The sequence below is a fragment of the Vanessa atalanta genome, chromosome 14, assembly GCF_905147765.1.
Source record: "Vanessa atalanta chromosome 14, ilVanAtal1.2, whole genome shotgun sequence".
Classification (NCBI taxonomy): domain Eukaryota; kingdom Metazoa; phylum Arthropoda; class Insecta; order Lepidoptera; family Nymphalidae; genus Vanessa; species Vanessa atalanta.
In genome coordinates, this window is record NC_061884.1 from 5,871,707 (window position 1) to 5,890,421 (window position 18,715).

Genomic DNA, 18,715 nt, shown 5'->3' on the forward strand with positions numbered 1-18,715 from the left:
ATACTGTTATTACCTTCTCTGGAAGCTATAGCGTGGTTAATTAGTGGATTCGAAAATGTTAATTACGAGCTAAATTATGTGTAATAGTTATGAGGCCTTCTGTATTAATGAAATTAAATTAATAGTGATAATTTGCAAATGAGGCATTTACTATTTGAACGATATAAAATAAACCGAATGTTGTCAGTTATATGCCGCTATTGAATTTTAGTGGTGAGACCTCCAGCGTTTCCTAGTTCGATATAGGGCTCTACGAACGGTGAAAGCCGAGTGAGGTGACTAAATCTAATTGCTGTCAAGATACGAAGCCGAGCAATTAGTGAGCGGGATTATTTGGACGAATTTAATACTATTATTAATACAATGCTGAGAACTCTGGACTGATTAAAGATACGAAACTTGATCTTTTGAAGGTTAATCAAGCTCAGTCATGCATTATAATGTGAAAGGATACGTTTGATTTGGAGTTCAACATTGTTAAAAAAACTGAGATTCGGAGTTATTGTAGTTGAAACATTTAATAAAATTATATTCGCTATTTGAAATTCAAATGAATAACAGAATTAGATGTATAATGATCTCGGTAAATACATTCCGCCCGCATGAGCGCGGCAACACAAACAAACAGAAAAAGTTCAAAGTTTCCCACACTTTAAAAACGCGTTCATTGTAAGGGTGAAATATTTATTGGTTGTTTTGTTAGTATATTTTGTGAATAATGTATACGGGACGTGCGGGCTCAGCGGGCCCGACGGGACGGAACGGCCTCGTGACCCAGTCCTATCCACTTGATTACAGTGCTGGATTCAATTGAACAAAAGAAAACACGGTTAATATGATTACACTCGTTCAGCGACCAAATGATTTTCGTTCTTGGTATTTGTTATCGCGTAAAGATTACAGAAACATAATATAGATTCGTTTGTGAAAATTGATAAAAATTTTATATAGTGTTGGGCTACGATCTATATCCTTACCATTATATAAATTTGAAAAGTTTGTTTGCTAAGGATCTATTAGTCCGTTTCAAATTAGCGTAGTTTAACGTAGTTTACGCGTTAAATAGCTCATTTATTAAGCAAGATTATTGACAATATACAATCATGTCATGACCTACGAAGGCGGAGTAGTAACATTTAACTCGAGTTAAACAACGAGATAGCTATTTTAAAAAAAGGACAGCTTCTATGTATTAATAAGTCTAGAAACAAACAAACCATACTTTGAGAAATTAATTGTATATTATTATAAATAATTGTTTTAAATTGACCACTCACCATAAGGCGAAAAAGATGGCATAGGGTCACACAAATTGCACGTCGACGTCGGCTTACCTGTAACAAAAATACATTTTTGAAACTGCGTATCAAGCTCAAATAACAAAAGCGAGTTGTCAAATAATGAATAAATCCGAAACTTAAATTAAAGAATATATTTGCATGATAAACTTGGCAACGCGGTAAACAATTGCGAATTATGCATTAGGGTACGTCCAGAGCAGACATAATACATTTTTCGCGTTGATTTAAAGTTGTATTCGAACAATGGAATAGATACCTATTCAATGGTAGCTATTTTTGTCATCTTGGTATAATTTGTATGCAGAACATAAATAAAACTCAAAACTTTATGATAATGCTTAAAAACCCACATAAATACGATTTCCTGTATTTTTATAATTCTATAAATAAATATTATTCTAATTTCAGATTATTACTTTAAATGATGAGAGATAGTATTAAATTGTTAATTCTATGCAAACTTGCAATATTAATTTTAAAAGTAAAATTATTCATATAAGTATTAATTATTAAAAACAAAAACTTTAATTTAAAATCCGAAAATTCTAAACGATCGAACCTTTTGTCTGCACCAACTCTTACATAACATAAATATATAGAGTCGGTCGGATTGTGGTTGCAGTATTGTTTGCGTTATTACTCCGTATGTATGAATTTCTTACAAATAAACAGTGTCAGCGATGAAAATACAATGAGGGAAAGCGGAAACACATTAAACTTAGCACATATACTGCATTTTATGCACTTACTCATTGATTTTAATAGCGATTGGACTTTGTATTGTTTTTAAAATGTTATAATGACGGAAATAAAACATTGTATTAGGTTAGTTTTAAACAAATAGTGTTATTAGGAATATAAATTTAATTTCAAAGCATAGGTATATTAATTTGTACTAGTCTTCGCTAGTGGTTAATATTCGACTCATTATCAAACTATTCAGGAAGTAACGTATAAATCTGATTAAAAATTTGTTTTTAAACTTATTTTACTAGATTTAAGCGCGTCAATTACTACGACTACCAAACAAAACAATTAAAATTGGTTCGAAAACAGAGGAGAATACGGTCGGTACTAATTTATTCTTTACCTTTTTATTTATATATTTAATATAAACTAAATATAATATAAAAATAGACATTCATAATCCTCCATCATTTTTAATTCTTATAATAACATCACATTGTATGTTACGCTAGACTTACATAGTTAGTTGTTATAACTACGGAACATCTTAGTTCCTAATATTTACCAATCCCGTTAAACAAATTTAAAGTGTATGTGTGAGTGTTCTCCGTTTGGCGCATTTAAATCTGCATTTATTTGGTCCGAAACATTAATCTCATACGATAGAGATTTACAGAGCAACTTTAGAAATATATATAGTGTTGATATGTTTTAAAACTGGTATGTATGGTTGAATACATTAATCCCATGAACTACCGATTTGAATAATTCTTTTTGCGTTAGTCAGTTCGTTTATTAAAGCACGTAATAGGCTAAATAACTTCACGATACGACCCTTCGGAGCGCAGCAGGAACGATAAACGTCAACTAATCTGGCAAACTGTATTAAATAGAGAAATAAAGCGGATGAGGGAATGGAGAGCTTAATACAACACCACTAGTTTGCTTATCGGCCAATGCCTTTCGTAAGTCGGGGTGATGTTTATACAGATTGAGATATTTACAGGAATTTGAACTTGAAAATTTCCTTTCCCTTTAATTGAAAAGGCTTTATTTTGTAAATTATCAAAGGTGTGATTTAATACGTTATAATTACTCGGAGAACCACTGAGATTTTATATTTATAATGAAAGAAAAAATCTTTGATTTACTGAAATTCTGTTACGTGAGTAACCAACCCACAGGAGAGGATGCCTTTGGCCAGGAGGGGGATGATTATAGACTGTTACTTAACTTGAAATACACAGATATTATAGAACGCAATGATCCGCGGTTTGAAACCATGGCTCTCACACAAATTAAGCACCACTAGATTGTAATATAGATATAGAAATAGACGTGAATAATTAAAATATATATGTATCACCGTATAATTGTAAATAATATTAGATTGTAATCTGTCTCGCGAGATTGTGATAATAATGTGAGATGATTCGGTTAGTTTTTTATAATTTAACTGAATACTGCGATAGATTGTAATCTACTAAAAATAATGCGTTAAATTGTAATCAGTATGTTACGGTTTACAATATTTTTTTAAATTTTATTTAGGTTATAATCTATTGGTATTCGCAGCTTTATTATTTTTATTATGTCACCTATATATATATATATATATATATATATATATATATATATATATATATGTATATATAGCAATTAAGTTTAATAAGAGTACGGCCGTTTAGTGTGTAGAGATTCAATATAATGTACACACTACATTTGGAGAACCGAGTGGAAGTATTATCGAAAGAAGTAGAACATTCCATGAGTTAACCACAATAACAGGTCATTTTATTATAGACCCTATTACCATATGAATAAGGCTTAAATAATATTTAATAAAATCTTCAATAGAATATCTTGTAAAGAACATGTACTGAAACATTTTGTCTATGATAAAAAAAACTATGCGTTATCTATGTGTAAAATTCGAGATAATATGAATATTTTCAGAATATTATTAAATTATACGTTTAAATGTTACAATTAATTGAAATTTCAAATATTTTTTTTTACATCTTTAATTTAATTAAAAAGTAGCCTTTATTAATATTACTGATTAAGAGCCCACTTTGGTTAAATAACTTATAAATCTTATCGTAAAGAGGAGAGGATCAGTAGTGGGATTTGCACAGACATTACTTTACTTTAATATTTTAAAGTCATATAAAAATTCCGACATTGATTTGTCAATTTAGACGTGGGTTACTCGGTATTCCTATTTTGGAATTATTTAATGGTTCAGATTAACATATTATAATAGGCTTTTAAAATAATAAGTATAATAGACAATGATTCGATTCATTATATTTTGTGATTAAAGTCCGGCTTACACCCGAGGAAGATTGTGCTATATAACGAATGTTAAGAATTGCTATGAATGCTAAGGTTCACAGAATCCAATCTTTTCTGGGACAAGTCTCATATACGCTTCGAAATTGTATAACTGTGTGTTCAGGTTAGTTATTAAAAATACTATCAAGTTGAAGAGAAAATTTTAATAACCGATCGTATTATTGTCCTGTTTTACAGAAACCTGTTACTGTTGCTTACTTGGCGGCAGGGTCTTGTGTAAACCCACCGGGATACCACCCACTCTTAGCATATTCTATCGCTAATACTTAGTTATGTCGTATTCTTGTTTGATAATTAAGTAAGCCTTTGTACGACATGCACAAGAGATATAATAGCTTAAGTACCAATTTGATGGTACTTACGCATTGACCAAGGAATGCTTCATATTTCTTATCTTGCCAATGAGTGGTGGTGACCATTTAACAACAGGTGGTCGTTTGCCAGAGTGTCTACCTATATTCAATTTAAAAATATTATAGAAAAAATAATGTTTAAAAACACTTAGATATTGATTCAAATTGCTTTGAATACGACACTTTTATATCAAACAAAGTTCTATTTAACAGAAGCGCATGTTTGGTTTTGTTCTTTAAAAGGAGTGTTTCACGATATATTTCTATTCGCTTACAAAGGGGGAGTGAGAGGGCCGCGCTCCACTGATTATTGTTTTACTTAGTTTTTATAGCGCTCCGCCCCTCCTTCCGATGAGTTATTTTAGTTTGTTACGCAACGAACTTATTGTTAACAGAGAAAAAAATTTTAACCCACAGCGTACATATTTTTCAGCAAAGTAAATATTATGGATAAACATAAGTTTCGCTCTGTTCGTTTTCAGTTTGAAAACGACGTTAAATTATATATTTTATTTGGACTATCTTGGAAAATTAACAGCAATTAACGGAAAAATTCATTAGTTTTAAAAAATAAGACTTTTTTATTTTAACGTATTCAAAACCTCCTTTCAGCACTTAAAGTTGTGTGTGTTATTTAACAGTAAGTGATTCCTTTAATAAATATTGTCCATTTTAAAATACTGACCTTTTATTGTTGGAAATAAAAATATGATAGAATAATTAATGGAAAATATTAAATAGATAAGATTAATTTTGAATGTTTCAAAAAGGGATTTAACGATACACTTTTTATTGAATACGTTCCGTATCTGCGATAAACTGAGTTTCTTTAAAAGAAAAACATTCACTTTGTTATCACAGTTGATAAGAAATAATCGTTATCACGAGCGAAATATACGTATCAGCATTATTTTCGTGTGTTAATAAGTAATCGTGATTTATCAGTATAATAAGGTACTTGACAGCATGTATTTTAATAAAAAGTCCCAAAAATATAATAACACCGGTTTAAAAATTTACTTGAGTAATGTATATCTCTCTTATTAATCGTATCCGTTTAAGTTTCAAGTATTAAACGTGAAGTATTTCATATAATATACATCAGTTAATTATAAATATATCCAATCGTACGTGACGTCATACTACACTGTATAATTATCAACACAGTAATCAATGCATACTTGTATAAATAATTTTATTTTCTCTTTAATACACATAAAGAAACTAATAAAAAATAATATGCAAAAAAAATCAGGCAAATTATAAATATAAGAATATAATTGTGAAAAAAAAAACTTATTAATATAAAAAAGGGAAAATAAGGCCGTAAAGTTGCGTATTAAATATTTCAGATACACTACGCGTCGAGTAAAAATCACGAGTGTAAGAAAGAAATCGTACTTGACTTATTTATTACACAATCGAGTTATTATAAATAACATAAACGTCCAAGATAAATGGAATGTAAGAGCAAGGCATTAACCTCTTTTGTTCGGGGGTGAAAATATATCGGTGTACACATGTAATAGATTGTTCTCGTGGCACCGACGCCTCATAATATTTAACCCGATACGAGGCTATGTGTTATCCTCCTATGCCTGACTTGACAGATAAAAGATATTCTCAGAGGCGTTTAAATTCATTGCTGTCTTCCGAGACAACTGAAGTCACCACTTAACATAGACCTAAGAACTTAGTGAATAGTTTATACAACCGTCTTACAATTATAGTAGATGTTTTATATTTTAGAGTGATTAAAAAGGAAAACATGTTGAAAAAATCTGAGTATCACAGAATAGTCGTACCATCTCGCAACGGAGCAATGGTGACTAGCGGAATAAGTTCCAAATCTTTCTCATTAATAGAAAGGAGGGCTTTGTTCATGTGGAACATTCACGGATTGTTGATAGCAAATCTATAATTGATGATGTTCTAACCACAGACAATAAATAGCGTAGAAGCGGCACGCGAGTATTACAATTTCATGAATTTGTTCAGCAACATAATTTATGTATAAATTTTGTGATTAAATTCTATTGTTTGATAAAATATTTTTACGAAGTATACTTTCAATGTTCAGAGATTACACTGTATGTTTCCAAGACCGCGTCACTGGATAACCCTGGTGAGTCATCGCATCTTGTTATCGGAACAGGAAAATGGGATATTTGGGTTTGAAATTTGTCATACAAATAAAAATTATGAGTTATTAAAATATGTTACTCATTAGACATCGTATTGTAACCTCATCATTTCACAGATCGGCTTATTATATATGTAAAGTTATAAATCCCATGTAATTAAATGTGATGAGGATCAATAAAATGATTGTTGTTGTATATTAAAATATACTAATTTGTACTTACATATAGAGGAGACTGATATATGTACGAGTACATATTATATTATTTAGATAAAAAAGTATACTATAAAATCTAAAATATACTCCTTCATTTAGATGTAATGAGATAGCAAGTTGTCTTGTTATTTTATTGCTTTGTATCAACGAATTAAGAATAAGATAAATCAAATAAATTATTACTAATAACTGAAAGGTTGAGTCGGAGTCGGACGGATCGCTTACTCTGTTGCTCAAACATTTACAAACTGGTTATGTGCAGGCGGCAGGCTTCTAGAATGGTACTTCAAAAATTCAATAGTAATCGGAAAGTTTACAATTTCTAAATACAATTACATTTAATTAATTATTATTGAATTTTGTTATTTATTTACAAGCTTTTAACCATATCCGTATGTACCTATTTGTGGGTTGAATATTGCAACCGAATTTTAAGCCAGTTCTTCTTTACTGGCGATAGCTTTAATTTTGCAAACAATTTTGTCAACTTTTTATACAACAATACAATGTTATTTGTTTAGGATGGCCGCTTATTCAAAATCCTACAATATTATATATCTTTTACGAATTAAAACATTTAAAAGACGTAAGGCCATTATTGACAAAATCACTTTGTAAATGAACTGTTTTGTTCGGAAAGGTTAAAATAAATTGAAAACTTATTTTTGAGAAAATCAAGTTAAATTTTAATGAACTGCTTCAAGTAGGTTTTTATAAAATGATGTATTAGATGTTGTTGTATTTCACAAAACGTACTATCTACACTATAATTTTGCAAACAACATATAATTTTGTAAGTAACTTAATTTAACAAAAATGTAATTGGTATGATGACTTTTAAAACAACGTCAACTCAAATACAAAATTAATTAGAATATATTTCGAATAGAAAAATTACATACGCCACTTTTATGACGCCTCTCCTATATAAGCTTATGTCATATTTCGTCGTGCTACTCCCTTGCAAGTTACTATATCCCTCAGACAGAACAGTTTCGGCCGAAACTTGCAGGTTTGCTCACGATATTTTCGTTTACCGTCAAGCACGAGACGTATTATAAAGACAAACTAATCACGTCAATTCTCAGCGCTTGTGAGGATTTGAAACTTTGAAATAGTAGAAATATTATGTTTAAAGTCACAAACATGCTCATGTATTATAAATGTTTATGCATAATGTAATCAAAACTCATATTAATAATTGGAAACTAAGTTTGTGTCTAAACTCAACCGATCATCTTGGAGTTATGCATACATTCGTTGTCAGGATAAAGAAATGGACTTTGTACGTAACACCTGAACCCCCACCCCCTTTTACATGCGGGAGAAGTCATAGTCGGTAATTAAATATTAAACTACTAATAAATTTTATAATCATCTTAAAATGATGATTAAATTGTGCTACAAAAACAATGAATCAAATTACATCTTCGTATATTTCGTTACTAAATACCATTGATTTATAACACATGTATAATTTTTTAAATATTTTTATATGTTTACGTTGTAATAGATTTATTTAAGTATGAAGTTTAGAATATGTCGGGTGTGGTACGAGCTTGAGGACGAACGAAGTGTTAAGTCCGGATTTACTGGCGGATCTACCCGAGGCCAATCTAACACGCTTGGCTTTATTTGTCTATGATATCCTGTTTAACTATTATTGAATTACCACGCTTTAGTTTACTGTTGTTAGGCGTAAACAGTTTTAATTTATTTAAAATTTATTACTGACACAATTGTTCAAGAAAATTATATTCGTCGCCTTTGATATGATTAATAAATTAATATTATTTCCTTTTGTCTTTTGTCCTTATAACGTAAAATACATAGCGCGAAATTTCAATCGTTATTCGGAAAGTATTGCATTAAGTTACCAAATTAGATTTCAGTTATTTTACGCACGGAGCCAACATAGGCGAGTAAGATTGTGGATACATCACAATCTTAATCGAAAATTCCCCAATTTTCGTCAGGTTTGGGTGTAATCCAAATCTCGGAGATTTTATGTAAATCTACCACCACGTGTCGAAGAAGCATGGTATCTACTCCTGAAGAGCAGAGAGGCCTTTGACCAGCAGTGGAACTTTTACTAGCCTTTGACAGTGGTAAACTTAATACAAATTAATTATGTTTTTGTTACAAATTATATAAATTGCTGTTTGAATCTTGTTATGAATCATCGAATACCAATATAATCAATTATATTATGATAGCAAACTATATAACTCATTTAATATAAATAAGTTAAGTAGGCTTAACGCAGAAATTACACCCACAAGCTTTCCATCTTACGACAATAATTATGTATGTATTGAATTAAAACACTTAACAAGCTATAATTTTGGACCGCGTTCAAACTACTCTATTACACGAAAAACGGGTAATTAAAACAAAGTAATTACCTCAACCCTACACCAACAAACAGTGAGTATAAATTAGTATGAAAACAATGTTCTTAAAACCATCAATTTACGTTACGTGTTAGTTTTAGTTAATAAAGGTGCGAAGTCTACGGCTAAGTGCACGATACTCACCGACGTTGGAGTAGTAATCGTGAAGCGTATACAATGGATAGTCACCTAGTTTGAACAGGTAGGCGGAGAGGAGCACGGCGTCGTGTCGAGGCTCCATTTGCCCGGGATGCTGAGCGGCAGGCCTCATCAGCGAATTAATAGAAAAATCTGTCGATCCCTGTGACCCGCACCACCCGTTCACACTACACAATTTACACTCCTCTTTCATTGTTCCAATGTAAATATAAATATATTTGAATCCGTTTTTTTTTGTACTCGGTTTGTACTGGGCACTGGTAAATCACATATAAAAATATCCGTATGCTGACTCGCACATCACAGAAGATATCACAGCAGTGTTCGGCGGCGTCTGCAATCCGTTTTCCGTGTCACACATCTATAAAAGCACTGTTTGTTTATCTAATGCAAACCGCTTGTCTTACTTAAAACAAATGCCAAATTAGCTGAAATATCAATGACGAAGGTTAATTAAATTTGCATTCAAAGTCTTTGGGTTCGCGTTTAATTCGTTTCCAAAGTTTACTTTGAATATTTATGGAATACCGATCATTATAAAAGTATGATGACCAATTTATGTTTGAAACAGTTTGACCTTTAACATAACGGATCGAATGTCACGAGGTGAACTGAATCCATTATAATTTGTCCGTATAATTGATTGCATCATTCAACTATATCGGCAAATATGAACTTGGAATTAAAGAAAATATTCAAGGATCGCGTGAAAACAAATTTGTTTATTAAGATAAGCGGTTATGCATGGGTGACCGTAAACCAAATCGTATAGGTTTAGTGTAGTGTCAGCGAGCTGCAATGCGGCTTTACCGGGTCAAAAGGTGCAATGCCGTCGTTGTGTGATTTGCGTTTATAGTAAGCGATGCACTGTTGTTACCCTTACAAATAGCCGCGAAACAATTTCTTAACGACGTGATCGAATGTCAAACATTATTCAATAATTATCCTCTTACTGGCGCCTGTGGTTGCCACCTTGTCATTTACTTCTATAATAACATAAACGCTCTACATTTATCAAGTTTGTTATTTATAAGTCATTGAAATAAGTGTTTCTATACAATATACAAAAAAAAGCGAGCAAATTACCTATGTAGAAATGTTAACCATTTGATTATAGTAATACGTTTTATATAATATATTTTAGCATACTGTTTTTAGTTTAATTTAAAAAATAAAACAAATTCAGTCTTAATAAATATTATTATGGTTCTATTAGTTATTACGAGTATTTATGTTTTTTCTCGTATTTTTATACTTTCAATAATGTAATTCGTTTAAAGAAGAGCGCTTTATATTTTTACTGTAATGACGCAAGTGTTAAAAAATCGTATTTCCTATTAGCTAGTTTATGTGCGCTGAACGTCGCAATATGCAGTGACCTTGAATTTGTACATAAACAAGCGTCACGTGTACCACTGGAAACTTGTCGGATCGCTGCAATGAAACTAATAATTCATTATTATCCAATTCCAAATTACTACATTCTATATTCGTGAGTGCTTGCGATTTAATATTTGATACTTACAATTTATTATTGTTATATTATTATGATATGATATTTATCTTCGGCCTGGTCATCTTTTTCGTATTTAAGGAAAGGATCGTCAAAAGTTCGTTGATCAAAAAGGTGTGCTACAATTTCTTATTCACAAGTCTTCCGTAACAATTCCCAAATTAAAAAAAAGGTATTAATAATAGGTGTAGCCGCACGTGCGATCAAAGCCAGGCAGCTGCTATGACAGCTGTTAAAGTCGACGGAAGACCCCGGGCCCCTCGCCTCTTTTAACTCCGCCCTGTCTACCTGCCCCACAACTTGACACGACCAAAGTTTTCAACATTGTTATTTGTTAAATACACATCAGTAATCAAGGAGCGGAACAAAAATAAAGGTTTTGTAATTAATCAGGTTCTTAATTATGAGTAATAAACTGGCTAAACTATAAATCAAGATTTCAAGCGCAACATGCAGAGTTGCTCGGTGCATATTCATCAACTTTGATCTTAATTAGCATTATTTGATGTATAGACAAAAAGCGCTTCGCGGGATACGTAAATATTTATTAATCTTTTATCAAAACACTACTTCATTTTTAACATTCTAGCTGGGTTTGTTAGCTAATATTTAGATGAATGCAATTATTTTGGCAACGTCTTTTGGCAGAAACCCAGTAAGAGTACAAGTGGAAGATATGGTAACGCATTCAATAAATAATTAATTATCTAAAATGAGGTAGTACGTTGAATGATTAATTTAAATTTAAAAATTTATAGATCTTTTTAATAATGATTTAAAAATTACTGTTATATTTGATTTTTTTTTACAATTGAGCGAAAGAAGGAAATCTTTACTAGTTAAATTAAAATTTACAAAGTGAAATGTTTTGTTCCTGTTTTAGGTAGTTGCATAATTTTATTATTAAATTCCAAGTCAAACATGGCTAGGCAGATGTTATCAATCGTTAGAAAAGGCAGTGGCAGCCCTTCAATGCAGTTGGCAATCGAAGTTGGCTTTAGCCCAATTTGTGTCGGATTCGTAGTATACTAAGACTAGTATCGAAGTAACACCGTTAGAAGATAATAATGGTATTATGATAGATTTCATTAATATTTTATAAAAATTATGACTTTTAAAACAACGTCAGCTCAAATACAAAATTAATCAGAATATATTGCGAAGAGAAAAACTATTATATATGCGATTGCGTTATCACAAATTTAAATTATCAGCATCGATTACCATATCGTCACAGAGCGATAGTCTAACTCGCTAAATAATACTTTCCATCTGTTTATATTTTCATTAATATTGAAAATATATTTTTTATTATTTCATTAATAAAATAATCACATCGTTATTTAAATAATATGACGATATTTTAATAAGATATATTGTGTTAAAAATATTCATGAACAGTTATCAAAAGTTTAGTTAACGAAAGCACGGCGTGATTGCACAAGGATCACAAATAGCTTACATAAGCAAACCTTGCGTAAACCTCACTTAGGTGCTCGATCGCTCGTAACTTAGCTTTAAGTTCACGTACGCTTTAAATTGTGCGAAATATCAAATCAATTATTTTTAAGATTATCAAACATCGGATCGTGCTTTGTTAATTAATTTACGAACATTAACCTAATTGATGGTTTATGAAATTGGTGTTATTGTATTAGAAAGTTTGTAAGATTGGGTAAGTGAGTAGAATAAAGCAACTCATAAATCAAAGATGAACAATGCGATTTACTTCGACCTACATATGTCTAAACGTGAGGTAGAAAGGAGAGAAAAAATCTTGAACGACTAACGGACCACCGGAATCAGGCTAATTGTAACAAATGATTTTAGATGATTATCACATTCCATGTTAGATTTAACGCTTTAACATAAATAAATCAATTTCAGTATTGAAACTAATAAATGGATAATTAATTTATTTTGCAAATATCAATGAAATTGAAACAGGCAACAGCGTGGAAGCAAATAATAATTTCGGATCTGTTATAATTAATAGCCACCTGTAGCCTCGTGAATCAAAAAAAGAACAATATAAATAAAGCAAGCGAACTTGACTGATTTCATATTAGTTTATAAGTTGTGATTCATATTTTATATCGTTTATCCTTTAGTGGGTGTAAGTGATATCTACGGATAGTACGGTGTAAATTTCTGTAATAGAGTTATCGTTGTTAGGGCCGGAGGGCTAGAGAAAGTGCCTTTCACTTAGCCAGACTACTTCTCTTTATAAACCGCTAATTTTAAAATTCATATTATTTGCTATTTTGTTTATTAATATTTATTTGTAATAAATATGCGGAAGATATATTATTAATTGTTATTATTATCATTATGACGGTTTTATTAAAACATGGAAGGCGATTGTATTCAATGTTATTTAATAATATTATAATCTAGATCATTATTTAGTATGAAGTTAATTTTACTTGCAAAGTTATTCAATGTCTAACTTTATGGAATCGTGGTTGCGTTAATGTAATTAGAATATTAGCTAGACAGTTAAAACAAAGTTGTATAATTAGCAAGGAACTATAAAGGTTAAAGTATCAAAGCAACCTACGGCATATCATTGATCGATATAATAGAATAGGTAGGAATAACTTAGCCTTTTGTAACATTATAAAACCTATACTAAAAAAGTGTAGCATACGAAAGTATTGTTAATAATAAAAAGCACTTAGATTAAAATAATTTAAAAAAGATAACTGGATAAAGTCTGGGGTTGTTTGTTTGTATGAATTAGCTTAATGAATCAACTTACACTGCTAATTAGAGTTTAAGCTACGATGTTGTTAGTTTAAACAAGCAACCAAGCTCTGAACTTAGAATTAGGGTATATACCCTAATTAGGGAAGGTTAATATGATTGTTTTTTTTTTTTGTAATATTCAATTAACAATGAAATGTAAGTAAACAATATTTATAACTTTGTAATAAGTTTTTCTCATCGTCAAAACAGCTTTGCGAGTTTCGTTTAACTGGGACACCTCGATGGCATTAATTGATAGCGTTGACAAGCTCAGTTCGCCAGCTCACCGTGCAGATATTAGACTACTGCTTTGGTTATTATTAAACTTTAGACGTTAAATACCTCGGATAGTTTGCTTATTGGGAAATATTTTACTTGTTATCATATTGGTAATTCTCTTTGAACGTTCAAACTTTAGTATCTTGATCGGGTTAATATAATAATTAGTTTGTTTTCGATATATCATAATCTATATAACCTGCTTTATACAAAATAAGTTTTTGTCTAAATTTATATCATAGTTAATAATTTAGTTTTTATATGATTTACCTACAGTATTGGCTTGTTGTTTTCTCTAATGATAATGTGACACGTGTTGTTAAGTTTTGATATATTTCGTCACACTGCTATGAAGTACGATAGTTCTCGTAGAGAAGATGAAAGCCGGCCGGCTATCAGTAGCTGCTTGGAGATTCGGTAGCTTTACAGATAACCGGACAGAACCCGTTTCGCAGTTCCCACAATACGACAGCCCACAATTTCTTTGCACGATCTGATCAGCGCTCGCCGGCACTACACTATACGTGACACAAGTGACATTTATTTACATATGTAGGAAGTTCATTCGCACTCGTTTTGATCCACTGGTTTGGCACTACACTACACTGACAGGAGCGTTGGATTGAGGTTATTTCGCGAACGGAAGCGGTGCGCAGAAAGTGCGTCGTGTTTACAGTTGGCGCGCCGCTTTTCTGCGGTGTGTGTAATGCGACCGCCCGCCTCCGTGGTTGACAGTCGACTGGCGGGAGGCGGCGTGTACTAAAGAAAGCTGCGTCGTAGCGCCGCGGCGCGGGGGCATGAAGGGGGACAGGGGACGCGCGGGGCGCGGCACACCTGCGGTGGAGCGCCTCTGGCGACGCGGCGAAGCTTCCCGCTGAACTACGCAATAAACGCTCGATAACTTTCTCATTAGGCGCGCCTAACCGTGTGACCGTAAGCTCGTTTCTGTGCATTTTAATGCAATGCAATACAAAAACATACATGTAGCCAATTTACACTTGCTCAAGTCACAACTAAGATTTCGCGCCGCGCGAGCTTTCGTTTGCGCTTGCGCACCCGTATAACTGTTCTTTGGTTTTGCGCTGCATAGATAATAATTTACACGTGAATTATATTTAGTTTTCGCAGCACTTGAGATACTATTATAATTTGTTTAAGTATTTCAGTAATTGCTATATTAATAATAATATCAAATGTCAATATAAATTATATTTACTCATAATTCTTAATGTCTATGCGTATGTTATTATAAAAAAATGATTAGCATATACTTATATAAAGTTTATCTCGCGTCGATATATTTCAATTTTATCTTATCAATTAGATACTCAGAACAGTTACGATTCCGAATATATTATAATTGATTCAAGATTTCTACAAAAATATATTTACACAAATACTATCGACAGGTAATCTAAAGTAATTCAATTAAATACCCAACTGATTTTATTAAATTCCACACAAGCTAGCGTAAAGAAATAATTGTATAATATTTTTTTATTATTCCTTTTTTGTAAGAAATAAATATGAAATCTCAAAAATGAGTTATTAGGTATGTATTTGCTAACTTTATTAACCCTTTCTTATTCCCTTAAAAATGTTAGCAATGAATATAATGACAACTTATTAAATATATATATAAGTATATTAAAGTGAAGTAGTTTTTATTAGGAATATTTTAATTGTAGTCTCAATTATATCTTTATAACGTGTGTAACTGCGCCTTACATTTGAAATTTAATAAAAAACTTCGATTACAAAAAAAAAATACTGAACTTACTACGTGTTATAAAATAAAGTACCCAGTTTGCAGTTTGTTTGTTTGAGCGTCATAAAGTCGAAAACTACCGAAAGGATTATACCGTATTATCCAGAAGACGTATACGGACCACGGAGTGACTCATGGCAAACTTAGGTATATATGTAATACATCAAGGTTTTGGGTAAATTGTCTGAATTATGACGGTGATTGTAGAAGATGTCGGAAAAAAATAAACCGACTGGGAGCATTACCGGCGTGTCGCATAAACAAATAGACTAACATGTGATTTGAAGATGAAGTTCACGCTTGTCACGTAAATAGTCTAAATTTAAAGCGGGCGAAACTGCGAAGTGCAGCTACATGTTTAAATAATAATATTATATATTATAACCTTCTCCGAAACACGCTGCATCTTCTGGTACAAGTTTTCTGTACATTTGTTTAGTATTTTTTCCAGTCAGGCTTTATATATAGCATCTCATCAACTATTTTTATAAATAGATGACATAACGAGGACTGCGACTAATATGAATTTATCTACTCCGTAAGAAGGGGAATTGTTTTACGCTCCGAAGCCTTCTAATTAAAAGCAATCTGCCCCGCAGTGGGGTACATTAGTCTTTAATTTATATTATTATAATTAAATACATGTACATTACGTACGCGATGAGATACGCGGTCAACCAAAAAAGTTATTATAGCTAGATGAGTAAAAGGTATTAATATAATCTGTAAGCACCTATTTGATTACATAAATTATATAAATGGAAAACAAACACGTTTATAATGCTATTATTTTTAATATATGTACACTTCCGACCCGCCTCCACTTCGCATGAAAACAATTGATGTTTCAGTCCGAGGTTTTTAAACAGGTATCGCGTGATATATAGAAGTAGTAGCTTTGGTATTATTTTAAAGTGCAATTACTATAACAATTGTAGTTAAGTTCCATTTGAGACCGCCAAAGACATAATTATTTTTATTTATATTTTTTAACTATTTGTAAACAAAAACAATGGATATAGTGAAGATATGTGTGTGTGGCATGTGTTAATTATTTTGAATTATTACTGTGTTAGCAAAAATGTGTTCACGCAATTGGCTAACACAAGTAATCACGCGCCGTACGCTTTTCTTTATATTTTGCTGTATCTACATATCTTCCAATATATAGAATCTTTTTTCAAACCACAAAGCTTGAACAGCTTTTACTATTAATAATAATTCTTCAGTTCGGAAATTTGAATGATTTTAAAATATAGATTCCCGAACTTCAAATGAAAAATTTGTTAAAATATCTACTATACCGTAACAAACAACTGGTATTATTACGATGTACACATAATATTCAGTATATAAATAATAATGAACGGGAAAATTAAAAAGCTCTTCTACTTCTAAAAGGTTGGGACTGTTCTTGTAGAACATGTTTTACTGCGATTTGCGTATTAATATTTGCTAATTCACAGAGTATTTATTACTTTAAGAAATTGAATCACAAGCGTTGGCATAAAGCGTTAAAAATATTTTGTATAAAGGGATACTCTGTCCATTTCATAATTAAAGCTCAACAAAGCGCTGAATAGTTACAACAGTTGGCCACATCTGTTTGGGTAGCAATTATACGTTCCTAAGAATTCAATATTGCAAATAGATTCGTTAGACCATTCGTTGGAATAGTAACACGATTCCTTTTATATATCTTCAAGACAATAGTCGCTTTTATTAGTGTTTTGTTTTGCACTTAAACACTTTTAAGCGCTTGCAGCATATTAGTATTAGTTACTAAACATTCCAGTGTTACGTAGGCTTATGGCTTTATTTATTTCAAATGCTTATGCAATGTCAAAACATTTTATGTTTTTTATACATTGTTTTGAGGTTTGCAAGAGTTATGTAAAATATTTTCTATTTAATTAATTACGTAACTTCGAGTCGTCAGCAATGTTTCTATTTATAGCTCCCTCTTTGTGGGGTTTCCTTTGTAATACCAAAAAAATACACTATTTGCTTAGAATGCTTATTATGAGGTTTGCATAATTCCAATTAGTTTGTAAAAGTCAATGACGGTCTTTAGATTCCGAACCTAAGTTTACAGCAATTTAGCGTACATAAGACTATGTTAGAATGTTAAGAATTCTTCAAAGTTAATCTATGTGGACAGGGGATCTACAACAATTACATTATAATTCGATAAATGCCTTTGATGGTCCATTTATTTTATTCGGTATGCGTTCCTTCTTTAAAACCAATGAGTATTGCCGCGACTTAAAAGGTTAATGGATTTTTTGTGAATATGTTTCACTCACACAAACGAAAATATCTTTCCGATACCCGGAATTGGCGGGAAAGCTAAGGAACTCGAAACTTAAAATACTTTTCTTGTCTCAACGTCTTTCAAATAAAATTTAATTATGTGAAGTTAATGCGTAGGAATGTCTGTTCGATTTTCAAAAAAACCAGTGCCAGAGAACACTTTTGAACTGATCATTATCGACGTCTTGTAGTTCGTTACAGCGAATAAAAAGTCTGTCTCACAATATTTTCCGTTAGAAATACGAATATAAGAAGTGATTCATCCTCTATTTTAAAAAATATTAAAAGCATATTTTATTTGATGTATTATTCAATATATTTTACTTGTTCGTCACTAATATATAAAAAGGAGCAAAGATTGGAGTGAAGAATATGTAAAATATACCAAACAATAGGTCAAATAAAATATGTTTTAAATATTTTCTAAAAGTAAGTGCGGTCAGGATCGGTACAAAAAGGGTTAAAACTTTGTAATAGTAACACA

General features: G+C 31.4%; 1 protein-coding gene across 2 annotated transcripts in view; it reads right to left on the reverse strand.

The window, feature by feature from the left end:
* LOC125068941 overlaps positions 1–18,715 on the reverse strand; it is a 191,329-nt gene that overhangs the window by 35,454 nt on the left and 137,160 nt on the right. The window contains exon 5 of one of the 2 annotated variants that reach the window (XM_047678331.1): positions 1,278–1,334. The exons of the other annotated variant lie outside the window; for it this stretch is intronic. Within the exon in view, the coding sequence (XP_047534287.1) occupies positions 1,278–1,334 (57 nt within the window). The remainder of the gene's footprint in view (positions 1–1,277; positions 1,335–18,715) is intronic. 2 annotated transcript variants of the gene reach the window in all.